The following is a 15,677-nucleotide window of genomic DNA, read 5'->3' as shown; positions in this document are numbered from 1 at the left end:
CCACCCCACTGCTTGCCTCACATTTACCTCCCAGTAGTCTGGTCTTCTCCCCCCACCCCAGACTGGCCCCCTATTCATCCTGCAATAACCTCATCCTGTTCCCTCCAACAGGCTAGACCCCTATTCTACCCCTCACAAACACCCTGGTCCTGTGCCCCGCAAAAGCAGCCTGGCCTTCTATCCGCCCCTCACAAACAGCCTGGCCCCCTATTCACTCGCTCCCAAATAGCCTGGGCCCTGTTCCCGCCAAACAACCCCCCCCCCCCCATTCATCCTGTCACAAACAGCCTGGGCCCGCTCCCCTCAAACGGGCCGGCGCCGCAATTCACCCTCTCGCGCACAGCCTGGCCCTGTTCACCCCAGTTCCTAGCCCAGACTTCCTTCCCCCGGCCGCGCCGGACGCTTTTCGCTGAGACACCCGGCCCGAGCGTTCCTTAGCAACCGGTCACGCCTGGCTAGCGCGGCCGAGTCCTTTGCCTCCCGCGCCGCGCCAGGCCTGTGGGGATCGCGGAGCCTCTGGCTCGGCTCGGCGTGTTCGGCAGTATGAAGCAGGTTCGGCAGTATGGCAGCCCCGGCGCCTGAGCCAACCGCATGCGATAGGCCAGGCCAGGCCAGGGCAAGGCAGGGCCTGGGTGGAGGTGCGGTGTCAATGGGGGCTAGGAAGGGGTGGGGGAGGGGTGTCAGGCTCGGGGGAGTTGGAGCGTAGGAGGAAATGGCTGGGGGGAGCAGGCGGCGGGCTGGGGGGAGCTGGGTGTCAGGGCAGGGGGCTGAGAGGGAAGGGAAGTGCCGGAGAGGTGGAGAGAGTTGGGGTGTGACGGGAGGTGGCTGGAAGGAAATGGGGCAGGTGAGGTTGTCAGGGGAGGTCGTTGGAAGGCAGAGGGGAGTGTGGTGGGATCAGGTGAGCTGGGGTGTGAGAGGAGGTGGCTGTGGGGCAAAGGGGAGAGGTGTCAGGCTGGAGGAGTTGGGGTGTGAGGGGAGGTGTCTGGTGAAAAGGACATGCTGTGCTGGTGGAGGTGAGAGGAAGGGCTGGTAAGCTGGAGGGAGTTGATGTGTCAGTGAGGATATGTCTCTTTCTCCATTGGTGTCTGGGTGTTGGGGTTTTCTCTCCAGCCTTTAGTGGATGACACTGAGGATGTGTCTCTTGACTTTGGGAATGAAGAGGAACTGGCATTAAGAAAAGCAAGAATCAGGTAAGTGAGGCAGGGGGGTCCAGTTTTATCCCAGTTTAGAAGTTTATTGTAATTGCAGTGATTATTCCCTTGAAAGACACATTTTAAAACAGTTATGCTGCTAGACAAGCAGAACAGCAAAATAGTCCCCAAGAATTGTTCATGCCTTGAGTCAGGATTCAAGCATTGCTTTTCAGTTCTTAAGCCTCTGCATAGTTGTACGTATCAAACAAAAATATGTGTCTTCTGTTTGCTGAGGACAGTATGTTAGCCTTTAAAAATCCTGCTCAGAGGAACATTCTCCTTCCATTCTTTTTTCTTCTATGAAACTACCATGCAGAAAATAAAAGTCTCCTATTTAGGACATTGTTCCAGCCCAGAGGGAAGGCAGATATCATTTACTAGCACTTTGCCTTCATCTAAGTGGAAAATTCCATTTGCAGTAAAACCATCATTTAGGCTTTGTCTACACCGGCACAAATCTTCGAAATAGCCATGAATAGTTATGAATAGAGAGAATTGAAAGGGCAGATTAGTTGACAGAAGAAGTGTCAGTTCGCTTAATTGCTTGTTTTGTTTGGCTGTTCATCTTTTTGGCTTGTTTGTTTACTTGCTGGTATCAGCTATAATCATGGGTCTGAGAATAGTCTAGTTCATTGTTTCTCAGAGCAGGATGTGCCACTCCCTGCAGTTTCCCTGGATGGGAAATAGTGAACTGGAGCCAATGGGAGCTGCTAGGCTCTGTGGCTAAAGGCCCTTTAGTTAAACAAAGTGGCATGGCTGAAAGTGGGCTTTTGAAAAACACTGGCCTAGTTATTAGCACATAATTCTGAGATTTGAAATTTTCACTAATACCCAAAAGGTAATCAATTTGGCTATACCTCACAACACCCTTAAAGGATACTTTCCTGCTTGAGATTTTGTTTGCTATACCACATTTACTATTCCAGGTTTTTTGTTCTGGTGAAAGTGTGTTATACACAAAATCACCCTTGCCTGCTCTTACTTGATTGAAAGGACTGAATTTATTCAGTTAAAAAAAGAAGGCAAGTCTATCCATTACAAAAGATCAGTTGTGAAAGACTTTAATTAACTTTAAAAAGTGCACTTTGCCACTCTGAGGTTGTGTCTACACACACCCTCTCTTTGGAAGGGGGTATGTAAATCCACAGGATCGAAATTGCAGATGAGGCAGTGATTTAAATATGCCTCATTTACACATTTCCACAAGATGCGGCCTTCGAAGTGGGGTCATTTTAAAAGTGCTGCTGTCTACATGGCACTTTTCACTTTTGCAATGACCTCACTTCAAAGGCCACATCTCGTGGGAATGTGTAGATGAGGCGAGGGATATTTAAATCCCCACCTTATCTGCAATTTTGATCCTCTGGATTTACGTACCCCCTCCAAAAGGGTGGGGAGGGGAATGTGTAGACACAGCCTAAATGTTGCAAAATTTTAGGAAGGTGTTTTTTGTCAAAGTATTTTTACAGACAGTTGTGGCAAATTGATTAAGAACATATTAAGCACAGCATACATATAAATAAAGAAGTAGAGTCCAAATCTGATGCATATTGAAGTCAGTGGAACAACTGCTGCTGGCTTCAAAATGGGTGCTGTCTGTGACCTGAAGGTGATAGAAAACCTAAGCAAATTGACTTTTAGGTTTGTATTTTGGAGCCTAACATTGCTTACTTCAGAGATATGTTGAATAACCGTTCCTTGAAATCTGGAAATTAAATTTTCATGGAAACAAATTATGTAACTCCACACAAGGGCTGCATCTACATGGGCAGCTTCTGTTGACAGAACAGTCCTTTTGTCAAAAAAACTGACAAAGCATCTACTTGGCTAAAGTGCTCTGTCGAGAGTTTGTTTGTTTGTTGACAAAACTCAGGTAGCTGTTCACTCTGCAGCATTATACCTGTTCCTGATCAGGTATAGTGCTCTGTTGACAATAGTGCTCTGTTGACGGTGTTTTGTCAACAAAGTGCCTGTGTAGATAGTTCTGTCAACAGAGAGAGCTTCCAGTTTCCCAGGCAGCCCTGTTTGCAGAACTTCCAGTCAGGTGCTCTGTTGAGAGAGGGCAGGACAGTGTGGCTGCTCTCTGTTGATAGAGTGGATTGCTCTTTCAATCTGCTTTTACCTGTAGACACAGTCTGTCAACAGAGGTACTGCCAAGGTTTCTGTCGACAGTGACTTCTGTTGACAGAGGCTGCCTGTGTAGATGTAGCCAAGTACCTTTAAAGCAATATGAAGTTGCTCAGAAGAGTTGTCAATACTCACAGAATGTTCCTTAATAGAAGAAAATCTTTATTTAAAGAAAACGGGCAGAGGAGTAGCTAAGTCTGTTAGGTTTTCAGTAGAATTCTGAGAAAGCAAGACAATAAAAATAGATTTGGGCCTTTCAATGTTGACATTATTTTATTTAAAGGAGGAAACAGAACCATTTAAATATATTTGGCAAGTCTGACTATTAATCTAAAATTACTCCACAGACACATACATGCTCACTTTGCAGTATCTGCAAAGGAAGTGAAGTGACCTGCAAAATTTTGCTTCCTTGTAATTTGTACAGAATGCCTGTGATTTGAGGCTATTTTCTGTTTATTTCATATTAAAAATAAAATGAATGTGAAGTCTGCCTTCTTTTGCTGCACTATCTTGAATTTGATATTTAACAAGTGAAAGAAACAGGCATAAAGCTACTTTTACTTTAGTTTTTCATTTGTTGCTCATCTTTCCCTCTTTTACACTTACTAAGGGCTTGGCTATACACAATTTTTACACCTAATTAAGTAAATTGGTGCAGTTGCATGCATGCAGTTACACTATTAGCAAGGTGTAAAACATAATTATATAAATTTTCAGTAAAGCTAATCCAATAAATGCTTTTATAGAGTATAAACTATAACCACACTGGAGAAATGCATGAAATGTAACTAAATTAAATTTTCCACCATTTTATTAAAGTGATTAAATAATTGAGTGTGGACAAGCCCTGAGACTGCCTACTGTGATGATCATTCTCCATTGGGAATTGAACTTCTATTACCAACTTAACCTATATGCAAAAATTCAGATATATGACCCTAGTTCTGCACTGCATAGTTCACAGGAGGATTGTTGTATCTGTGTGGAGTCCAGTGTACACTATACAAAAGCAGGATCAAAGAGAGAAATGGTAAATTTTGCTTGCTTTCTGCTTGAACTGAATTTGAACACATGAACTAGAGCCAAAGGATCATTATATTATAAATGTCTCCTGACCCATCCTATGTCACTTATTTCTGCAGATTTAATATGAAAGTCTATCAATCACCTTATGAAAATCATACTGTTTCTTTGAATGGCATGTTGCTTAACATGAAAGTTTAAGAATTACATTAGCTTGCCCTTGAATATCTGGAGGGATTTTAGAAATGGCTGTTTCCCACTGCACAAATAATATTGAATTAAATATAGATTAATCCCATTTACCTGTGAATGGATTTCAGAAAGTGTACCTTACTCTTTGTTCAAAAGAGACACATGTATTATGGCTTAATCTTTTACCTGTTTTATAACTCTCTTCTGTTTGGGACTATTCTGTTAAAATCTTATTTAAATAGTAGGAACGAGAAACTATCATTTACAGCTCTGAAGCAGAAGCATGAACAAGTCAACAAACCTATTTCCAAAGATTCTTCTGAGGCATAAATGAGGAAGCAGAGAAGAAATATGCAATCTTTTGTTTACTGTAACACTATATTCCTATTTCCTTTTAGTCACAAATTTCTATGGTGAAAAATAAATCTAATTTACCCTTTCAACTAATTATGCCACTTCTCTTTGTTACTTCCCACAAAGAGGAAACCAAGTGTGTGTCCAAGATAATAACTCAGACAATTGCTAAACAGAGAGTGACTGGACACAATCTGTGAAGAAATTAGAAAGCTGTAGATGAAATCTCATCATTTCATGGCATGAATTTCTCCTCAGACACCACCGTTTTCTTGCCGGAATGCCTGCAAATGACTATACATGGTGCAAAAATAAAATACCGCCCCAAGTGAAACAATTCTAATGGGATCTATCCTCTGGGGAAGTGAGGCAATGATTAAATTGCTTCTCTAAGTGCTGGCTAAAGCTGCTTGCTGAGATACTTGCAAGAATCTGCATGGGAGTACAATTATTTGACATACGGAGTTCTAAAAGGGAACAGAGAGTAGCTTGAGGAAGTGAAGCAAAGCATAGGACTGTCTAGCAGACTAAGGGCTAGTCCAGGTTACCAGTTAGGGTGTAGGGAAGCAAATTCCGCCCCGCAGCAACTTCGAAGTTTTAAACTTCAAAGTACCAGCACGTGTCTAGCCGCAGCACACCCACCGATACTTGGAAGTGCCGGGGCAACTTCGAAATCCCCTTACTCCTCAAAATTTTGTAACTTCGAAGTTGCTGCACTTCATTAGTAAATTCCCTACACCCTAATTACCATCCTTCCTTTGAGGGAAGGTGGTAGTGTACACAAGCCCTAAGCGTAGTTTAAATACTTGTCTCTTTTTGTATGTAGCCACACTGAAGGGCTTTGCTCTGCTTGGCCCTGAAAGAGGATGAACACTTCAATTTGAAATAAGTAACTTCTACTTGAAGATCCCTATCCAGTTTTATGTTAATTTATTTGCAGGTGCCTTTGTTAAATTAACACTAATCAGTCTCCAACAAACAGTTCTTGTGTATGCTGTTGAAAGTTCCAATCCAAAGGCAGACCCAGGACTTGAATTGAAAATAGTATATTTAAAATAGAGTCGTAGCGTTTCGGACCATAAGAGGCCATCAGATTTAGCGTGCCAATGTAATGCTGGATGCCACCCAGCATCCACACATGAAGCCCGACAGCAGGAATTAGATTAAAGTAGTACAATTCACAGGACACTAGATTACTGTGGGCCACTGGCAGAGAACAGAAGGAACCTAAGTGCTCCACTGCCCAAGGCCTCTGCAGGGATAGTAGAATGATTGAATGAGACACACCCAGCTAGTCCTGGTAAGTGGCCTACACCCACATGCTGTAGAGGAAGGCAAAAATCCCACAAGGTCACTGCCAGTCTGACTTGTGGAAAAATTCCTTCCCAATCCCCCTTACGATGAACAATTAGACCCTGAGCATATGAGCAAAAACCAGCCAGTCAGGCATCCAAGACAGAGATTGTTTAGTGGCACCTCGGAGACCTAGCTCTCCATGTCCCATCTCCTGCTCTGGTCATCCCTGCTGCTTCAAGAGGATGCTTCTTCCATTGAACCCCTTTCCAAGTCGGGGATCAGAATCAGTCTGGCTTGATGGATGGGTCCAACGGGTAGTGGTCAATGGTTCAGTGTTTGGTTGGCAGTTATTTCAAGTAGGGTGCCCCAAGGATCAGTTCTAGGGCCAGTACTGTTCAACATCTTTTATTAATGACCTGGGTGAGGGGATGGATTGCACCCTCAACAAATTTGCAGATGACAGTAAGCTAGAGATACATTGGAGGGTAGAGATCCAGACAAATGACCTAGACAACGAGGATTGGGCCAAAAGAAGTTTGATGAGGTTCAACAAGGACAAGTGCAGAGTCCTGCACTTGGGATGGAAGACTCCCAAGCACTGTTACAGGCTGGGGACCGACTGGCTAAGTAACAGCACAGCAGAAGAAGACCTGAGGATTACAGTGGATGAGAGGCTGGGTATGAGTCAACGGTGTGCCCTTGCAGCAAAGGAAACTAATGGTATATTGGAGTGCATTAGGAGAAGCATTTCCAGCAGATCTAAATAAGTTATTATGCCCCTCTGCTTGGCGCTGGTGAGGCCACATCTGGAGTACTGCATCCAGTTCTGGCCCCCCCAGTATAGAAAGGGTGTGGACGCATTGAAGAGAGTTCAGTGAAGGCCAATGAAAATGATTAGGGGGTTGGAGCACATTACCTATGAGTAGAGGCTGAGAGATTTGGGCTTATTTAGTTTTCAGAAGAAAAGACTGCGGGGCGATTTTATAGCAGCCTTCAACTTCCTGAAAGGGGGCTCTAAAGAGGATGGAGAGAGACTGTTTCAATGATGACAGATGGTAGAACAAGGAGCAATGATCTGAAGTTACAGAGGGGCTACGTCTATACTACAAAGATCTTTCAAAAGAAGCTCTTCCAGAAGATCTCTTCCAAAAGAAGCTCTTCCACAAGATCTCTTCCAAAGGAAAATTCTTTTGAAAGAGTGCAGCCAGGCAGAAAAAAGCAGATCAAAAGAGTGATCTGCTCTTTTGAAAGAGAGCATCCACACAGCACCCTGCTCTTTCCAAAGAATGGGCCAGGTATGGAAAATGAAGACTGTTCTATCGAAAGAAGGGCCCTGCAGAGCATCTATACATGTTTTCTTTTGTAAAAAAGCTTTCAAAGGGGGGTGCTCTTCCTGAAACAGGAAACAAAGAGAGATTTCAAAAGGATTTCAAGTTATTTTCAAAAGATTGCTTTTTGTGTGTAGACACTCCATGGGCTCTTTCAAAACAGCCCCCTTTTTTCAAAAAAATTTTTGTAAGAACTTGCTAGTGTAGACACAGCCAGTGAGAAGTGTAGGTTGGATATTAGGAAAAACTATTTCACCAGGAGGTGGTGAAGGACTGGAATGCATTACCGAAACAGGTGATGGAATCTCCATTCTTGGAGGTTTTTAAGTCTTGGGTTGACATAGTCATGCCTGGGATAATTTAGTTGGGGTTGATCCTGCTTAAAGCAGGGGGCTGGACTCGATGACTTCCTGAGGTCCCTTCCAGCCCTAGAATTCTATGATCCTATGATCTCTAATTCCTGGTTGCACTGTTAACACCCTGGAATCCCCCAACATGAGTATGGCTAGTACCTTTCAGCCACTGATGTATTCTGGCAGCCTTACCCACTACTTGTCTGCTTGCACAATGCATCTTTTATGTCAGGTCTTGCAGTGTGTTCGTTGTGGTAAGCTGCAAGGAAAAGTAACAGTCACATTCCCTTGTAGTCCATTTTGTCAATGTCACTAGTCTTCCTAGACATCCTGGCAAAGACTCTATAGCTCAGATGCCCTACATTTCCCTATACTGAATTACTGTTGAAACCAGAAAGTGTGAGTATATATATTCCTCATTACATCCTTAGAGTGAAGTCAGCACGCATTCCAAATCTGCAATAGCAACTCAATGCTTCTAGATTTAACAATTTCCAATAAAACCATGCATTTTTAAACAAGCTGCACAGAGGAAGAAAACAAAGCCTAAGCTTAAAATTTCTTATGCGTAGTTATAAACCAGAAGATATTTTCTGAAAGTTCAAGGTTAGTTTGGGTACAATCAGCAGAATGATAAACTATTAAGCCATATTTTTTTTGATTTTCTCCTTGTTTCATTCTTGCTATATTAGTGAGTTTACATCTTCTGTGAACATTGCATTGCCAGGTAGTTCTGGAGAACTGAAATATTCTATTATGGCTAAGATATTATAAACAATTGTTAACCAAGTTTTGACTGCTGGAGCTTTGAGTGGTTTTGATTAATGAGCCAGAAGAGAAACAGCTTAATTTACAGATTCAACAGTGATGTTGCTGGTGTGGCACAAAAATTACATGGTAAATTGATTTGATATGGGCATTAACATGGGACACCATTGTGCCATTTGAATGTAATTCTCTGGCATAACCAACCATGTTAATCACATACTACAAATAGCACATATCATTGTCCACTCCTAACTAAAAACTTGTGTCACATTTTGAACTAAGTGAAAACCAGTGCATTAACCCTTACACTTTACTTTTTTGCAGTCTTTTACTTTAGTCATTTAAATGTTAACATCTACAAGACTTTTAGCATGTCTGCTTATTTCTGTAAGTACAGTAGATCCCTGAGTTATGCAGGGGTCGCATTCCTTGCAACTCCTGTGTAACTCAAATTTTGCGCAAGCCACTTGCAGGACCTGGGAAACTGACCAGCACGTGGCTGGGGGAGGGAGTCACTCTGGGCACTGCTATTCCCCTCTCTCTCTCCCACCAGCTGGGGGAATGGCAGTGGAGGGAAGATGCTATGGTTGCCTGCAGGCTTTTCCCCACCACTCCCATTGGCTGGGAATAGCAGCCAAAGGGAGGTGTGGAGGGTGGTGCCTGCAAGTGCAGGGCAGCGCAGAGCCACCTGTGTACTACCCCCTTCCCCGGGAGCGGCACCAGATAAGTGCCCCAATCCCCTGCCTCCTTCCTCACCTTCTCTCCCTCCTAGATCCTGTATCTCCAGCCCCAGCCTGCTCCTGCTTCCTACCTATCACCCAAACACCTCACCCTGTCCCTGCACCCTACCTCCCTCTCAAACCCCGTTCCCCTTGGGCTCATGGTCACACTTGTTTAGGTCAAACTTATTCTATATACTAGTGTTCCTTGCAATGCCCCATTCTCCCCCGCAAGCCATCTCTGAGCCACCCTCCCACCCTTTCTGTTTCAGGGTTCTCCTGAAACTCCATCCTGCCACACTCATTTCCACCTGTTTATGCTCCTTCTTCACCACACTTGTGTCCTTCCCGATTCCTAGATCTCTGAGTACAATCCTTTTCCCAGGTCTCCCAATCTCCCTTGCCATCAGGAGTTTAGTCCCCAGTTAACCCTCCCTCTCTTCCACACACTGAACCCCTCAATTTTTGGCCCCATGCCAGAGGCTAGGGGAGCTCCATAAAATCTACTAGCCCTGGGCTCCCAGAAGTTCAGCTGCCTCTTGGTGGAAACCCTAAGTCTTGGCCCCCCTCCACAGGCCTTGCACGTGAGGGGAACACTGGCACCCCAAGTTGAATGAGTGAGGTGAATGTCCCTTTTTTTCCTCCTACTCACTTGGATGCTGTATATGTGCTAATTAAGTATTAATTAGTCTGCCACCTTGCAGATAGAAACTGTTAAATAAGCAAGATAATATATTTCTTAATGAAACAGCTTTCCTGCAGAATAGGACAGATACAATTTCACCTTCTTTCTAAAGCAACAAGATTAGTTTAAGTGGCTGTATTTTTGCTTACATCTGCTGAACAGATCCAAGTAACCACTGAAACTATAAATTGGGCTCAAAGTCACACACTTCATAGCTTGTTTAGGCCAAACTTTATATACCAGTGTTCTTTGCATTCTCCCATTCCCCCCACAAGCCGCCTCTGAGTCACCCTCCCACCCCTTCTGTTTCAGGGCTCTCCTGCAACTTCCTTCTACCACTCCCATTTCCACCTGTGTATCCCCCACTTTCATCCCAACTGGGGACTGTGTGTCCCTCCCCATTACTGGGTCTCTGTGTACAGCCTTCTTTCCCACGTCCTCCAGTCTGCCATGCCAACAGGAGTTCAATCCCTAGTTAACCCCTCCACCTGCACCCGGGTTCCCCCTTCTCTCTCTTATGCCAGGAACTAAGTGCACCCTGTGTCCCATACCAAGATCCCCCTATTCCTCCCCAGGGTTCTGTGTGCCCCTATTATCTCCCATATGCCAAGGGACTGCCTACAACAAATGGAGAAGACACTACCTCTTTTCATTCGAAATTGGGAGAAGGAATGTTTGTAAGTAGTAGGCAGCACAATCTTCCTTTTAGTCTTATGCTAAAACTTAGCTCATGAAAAACCTGTAATTACTTTGCTGAATAAGAGATCTGCATCCTATCGCACATGTTTTTCAATAACATTGCACAAACATTAAATTGCAACACTGGTTAATACTGTACTGTGTTTTGTCTGTTGAATTAGTAAGTGTTCTGGATTGTTTTTCTAGGCATCCCTTAGCCACCTTTTTTCACCTGTTTTTCCGAGTGAGTGCTATAGTAACCTACTTGCTCTGTGACTGGTTCAGCAAAAGCTTTGTTGCCTGCTTTGTCACTATTCTTCTCCTTCTGTCCTTCGACTTTTGGTCTGTTAAGGTAAGAACATTCTGAATGAGTAATGAAGTTAAAGAATATTCTGTTTATTTCTTGCTTTTGATTTTTCTTAATGGCAAGTGCAGAGCCAAACCTACTGAACAGCTTTGTTTTAACAAGATGGAAGTAGCATTTACACAATTTAGTACAAATATTAAGGAAGTTACCTCAGTTATGGTAGTATATTTATGCTCTATCTCTGGACTCAGGTATGGTACTTTTCTATGCCTTGATCTTTACATTCAGCTGAAAGAGCAGTATTCACTGATTAGGTAAAAAAAAAAAGATGGATATAATATCAGGACCTTTGAGATTGAGAAGCTGATGTAGGCAGGGGAAAAATCATTAATGTGACTTTTCATTTTATACATCTTTTTAAAAGCCTGGAGTCTAGACAACCTGAAAGTTTAGAGATACCATTAATTTCATAGAATCATACTGTTGGAAGAGACCTCAGGAGGTCATCAAGTCAAATCCCTTCTAAAGGCAGGAGTAAGCCCAACTAAATCATCCCAGCCAGGGCTTTCTCAAGATGGATCATAAAACTTGTAGGGAAGGAGATTCCACCACATCCCTAGGTAACCCATTCCAATGCTTCACCACCCTCCTAATGACACAGCTTTTTTCTAATATCCAACTTAGACCTTGCACACTGCAACTTGAAATTGTTGCTCTTTGTACCGTGATCAACCACTCTCCATTCTCTTTACAACCCCCTTTCAGGAAGTTGAAGGTTGCTATCAAATCCCCCCTCACTCTTCTGTAGACTAAATATGCACAAATCCCTCAGCGTTTCCTCTTAAGTCATGTGCTCAAGCCCCCTAATAATTTTTGTTGCCCTCCACTTTGACTCTCTCTGATGCATCCACATCCTTTCTGTAATCGTGGGCCCAGAATTGCTCCAAATGTGGCTTCACTAATGCTGAATAAAGGGGAATAATCACTTCCCTAGCTCTGCTGGTAATGCTCTTACTAATGCACCTCAATATGCCATTAGTTGTTTTGGTTATAAGGGCACACTGTTGACTCAGATCCAGCTTCTCATCCTCTCTAATCCCCAGTTCCTTTTCTGCTCCACTGCTACTTAGCCAGTCAGTCCCCAACCTGTAAGAATGCTTGGGATTCTCCCATCTCTGTTGAACATCAAATTCCTTTTAGCCCAATCCTCCAATTTGTCTAGGTCACTCTGAACCCTATCCCTATCCTCCAGTGTATCTTCTTCTCCCCATAGATTAGTGTGATATGTGTACTTGCTCAGGGTGCAATGCATTCCCTCATCCACATCATTTATAAAGATGTTAACAGAACAGGCCCCAGAGCTGACCTTTGGGACACTTCACTTGATACCAACTGCCAGCCAGACAGCGAGCTGTTGGCCACTACCTGTTGAGCCTGATGATCTGGCTAGCTTTCTATCTACCTTTCATACTACTTCTACTTGCTAGCAAGAATATTGTAGGACATTGCGTAAAAGGCTTTGCTAAAATCAAGGTGTATCATATTTACTGCCTTTCTCAGATCCATGGAGACAGTTACCTCCTCATAGAAGGCAATCAGGTTGGACAGGCATGACTTGCCTTTGGAGAATCCATGCTGGCTATTCCTGACCACTTTCCCCTCTTCCAAGTGCTTCAGAATGGATTTCTTGACTATTCCCGTCATGATTTTTTTCAGGAATGAGGTGAGGCTGACTTGTCTGTAGTTGCCTGGATTCTGCTTCTCTTTTTTTAAGATGGACACCACATTTGCCTTTTTTCAATTATCTGGGACCTCCCCCAATTGCCATGAGTTTTCTCTGCTATCACATCAGCCAACTCCCTTAGCAACCTCATTAGATCTGGTCCCAGGGATTCGTGTATGTCCAGCTTTTCTAAAAAGTTCTTAACTTGTCTTTTCTCCACTGAGGGTTGCCCACCTCTTTCCCATACTTTGTTGCTTAGTGCAGCAGTCTGGGAGCTGATCTTTTCTGAAGACAGAGGCAAAAAAAGCATTGAGTACTTCATCTTTTCTCACATCAACTGTCAGTAAAGATCCCACACCTTCCCTGACCACCTTCTTATTGCCAATATGCCTGTAGAAATCTTTCTTGTACCTTTGACATCCATTGCTAGCTGCAATTCCAACTGCATTTTGGCCTTCTTGATTACAACTCTGCATGCTTGATCAATATATTTATATGCTTTTCTAGTCATCTGTGTTTAAGCTCACCAAAGATTTCACTGTTAAGCCAAGTTGTCTGCCTAATACATTTGTTTTTGTTTTTGTTGTTGTTCTTTTTCTTCTGGGGGGGAGGGGGGGGGGAAGATGGTGTCTTCCTGTACCTTTAGTAAGGTTTCTTGAAAATATAGCCAACTCTCCTGGGCTCCTTTCCTCCTCATGTCAGTGTCCCAGGGGATCCTGCCCATCAGTTTCCTGAGTCAAAGTCTGCTTCTCTGAAGTCCATGGTCTGTATTTTGTTGTTCTCCTTTGTTTCTTCAGTTGGGATCCTGAACTTGGCCATTGCATTATCACTGCTCCCCAGGTTATTTATAATAACTTCAGAATAGACTCCCCCATATCTTATTGCAGTTCTAAATCATCTAGAGAGAAGGACTGAGATGCTGATTTTACAATCAAATTCATGTGAGTAGACTTCTGTGGCTGCATAATACCCCCACGGAAACCAGTGGGGCTCTGCATAGATAACAAGGATCACCGAAGTCCTGATTCTACTGTTTGAACTGCACAAGACAGTAATATTACCACCAGTGTGGTAGGCCTTCTGAGCTTGACCCCATCTTATTAGACAACTCTAGTGATGTTGATAGAAGAATCTGTTGCTTGGAATTTTAAACTGAAGACAAACTGGAAAAAACAAACTTTTAATCTTGTTCTGGCTGGTCATGATGTCTTAAATTGATTTCTTTAAAGTAGTCCAAAGCTTGGATAATTAGGGGTTGGAGGTCGGGGTGGGGTTGCCAGCTGCCTGGGTCCCTTCTGCAGTGCTGACTGCCAGCTGTTATGGGGCTGACTGCCGTAGAGCCGACTGCTGAGGGGCTGGCTACTGGCTGCCCATGGTTGGCTCCCCAGGCCAGCTGCTGCTGGGACTGGGTGCTAGCTGCCACCTGCCTGGGGTTGTCTGAAAACTAATTTTAAATAGTTGACAAAAAGGATCTAGTCTTTCAGAGTCATGTTTATGAATTTAAAAAACCTTGGTCTAACTGAATTACTTAATTGATTTATGAAAATAACTGACTAACTCTGTCACTAGAATGTAACTGGAAGACTGTTAGTTGGCTTACGTTGGTGGAACCAGATTGATGAAGATGGAAAAAGCCATTGGGTTTTTGAAGCAAAAAAGGTACTTTTAAAGTAAGAACAATAGTAAAATATTATTCATGTTACGATGTATAATGATGGAGAGCTGATAAATAGCACTGATACTCTATTAAGTGCAGTTAATTCTTGAATTTTAATGTTGTAAAGGATATTTTTATCCACAGTTTACAACTCTTGGTGTAAATTTTCAGAGCAATCTTAAAGGATTTGGGAGCACACAGAGTTTTTTCATAGCACCACACTTTTGTCATGGAACATTTTCAACACTTAGACCTTGACAGCAACAATGCAACTTGGTTTTAGACATAAATTTAAGCTTTTTTGCTGCCTGTAGATTTACAGTTTCTATTTTCTGGGGAGAGAACATCATGTGCTAGCTTGGAGTTCTATTTGTTCACTCCTATTACTGACTGCAGTTCTGTGCTGAAACTCAAGAACTGTGCTGGGAATGAAGGTTATCTATCTATAAATGGAGTTCTTTGAGATAGACTCCGCATATTAACATTCATGGGTGCAGCTAACGAAGTGGAACCTTTTCATAGCAGTATCCACATATCCCTCCTACCTCTTTCCCTTGCATTCCTGAATATTGTGAAGACCAGGTTGTAAACAGGTACATGAAACCCTCTGCTACCGCATTCCTTTCACCACTTCTTCAGTCTCAAGCTTCTGTTAGGATTCCAGGGAAGGGGAGAATGTGAATGGGGAGTGTCCAGCTCAAAGGACAGGTAAGTAAGAAAATACTTTAAGAAATGAAGGTTACCGGTCCATTTACGGGTTACTGCTTGCCAAGCACTCTGATAAGGGGGAAGGTAGGACTTCAAGAACCAACTGAAGCTAAGTCCCAGTACCACTGTTTTATAAATATATAGAGAGAACTCTAATTAGCAACCTATAGCAATGCAATTGGAACATGGCTAGGTCATGTTATGGAAGTAACACCAAGAGATGGAATGGATACTTTCCTCAGTTTGAAAAAATGTGAAAGTTTGATACCACCTTGGGAACAAATGTAGGATTATGGGAGAGAGTGAATGGACTAGGAGACAGAAAGAGTAAGTATTTCACTCATTTGATTAGTTGATGGCAACAGTGAAAGCCATTTTAATATGTAGAAGCAATAGAGAACAAAGTGGTCCTGGAGGTTCCATGCTGGTACTCGTTTTTTGTTTTTGTTTTTTTTGAGGATGTATATGGACATGCCTCTTCAGAATTACTTACTAGGTGAGCTTTAGAGGATATAGAAAACCTGAAACTTTTAATTGAAACAGTTATTTAAGAATAGACTGAA

The 15,677-nt window shown here is 43.0% G+C and overlaps 1 protein-coding gene across 6 annotated transcripts in view; it reads left to right on the top strand.

Annotated features, from left to right (window-relative positions):
• The first annotated feature begins 448 nt into the window (after positions 1 to 448).
• TVP23A (trans-golgi network vesicle protein 23 homolog A) overlaps positions 449 to 15,677 on the top strand; it is a 43,267-nt gene continuing 28,038 nt past the window's right edge. For all 6 annotated transcript variants that reach the window (XM_075011048.1, XM_075011046.1, XM_075011047.1 and 3 more), the window contains exons 1-4: positions 449 to 552; positions 1,111 to 1,190; positions 10,927 to 11,071; positions 14,319 to 14,408. In XM_075011048.1, coding sequence (XP_074867149.1) covers positions 544 to 552; positions 1,111 to 1,190; positions 10,927 to 11,071; positions 14,319 to 14,408 — 324 coding nt within the window. In that variant the 5' untranslated portion in view covers positions 449 to 543. The remainder of the gene's footprint in view (positions 553 to 1,110; positions 1,191 to 10,926; positions 11,072 to 14,318; positions 14,409 to 15,677) is intronic.

The sequence above is a fragment of the Carettochelys insculpta genome, chromosome 16 (genome assembly GCF_033958435.1).
Source record: "Carettochelys insculpta isolate YL-2023 chromosome 16, ASM3395843v1, whole genome shotgun sequence".
Classification (NCBI taxonomy): Eukaryota; Metazoa; Chordata; order Testudines; family Carettochelyidae; genus Carettochelys; species Carettochelys insculpta.
The sequence above is the reverse complement of the archived record's forward strand: the minus strand, read 5'-3'. Positions and strand labels throughout refer to the sequence as shown.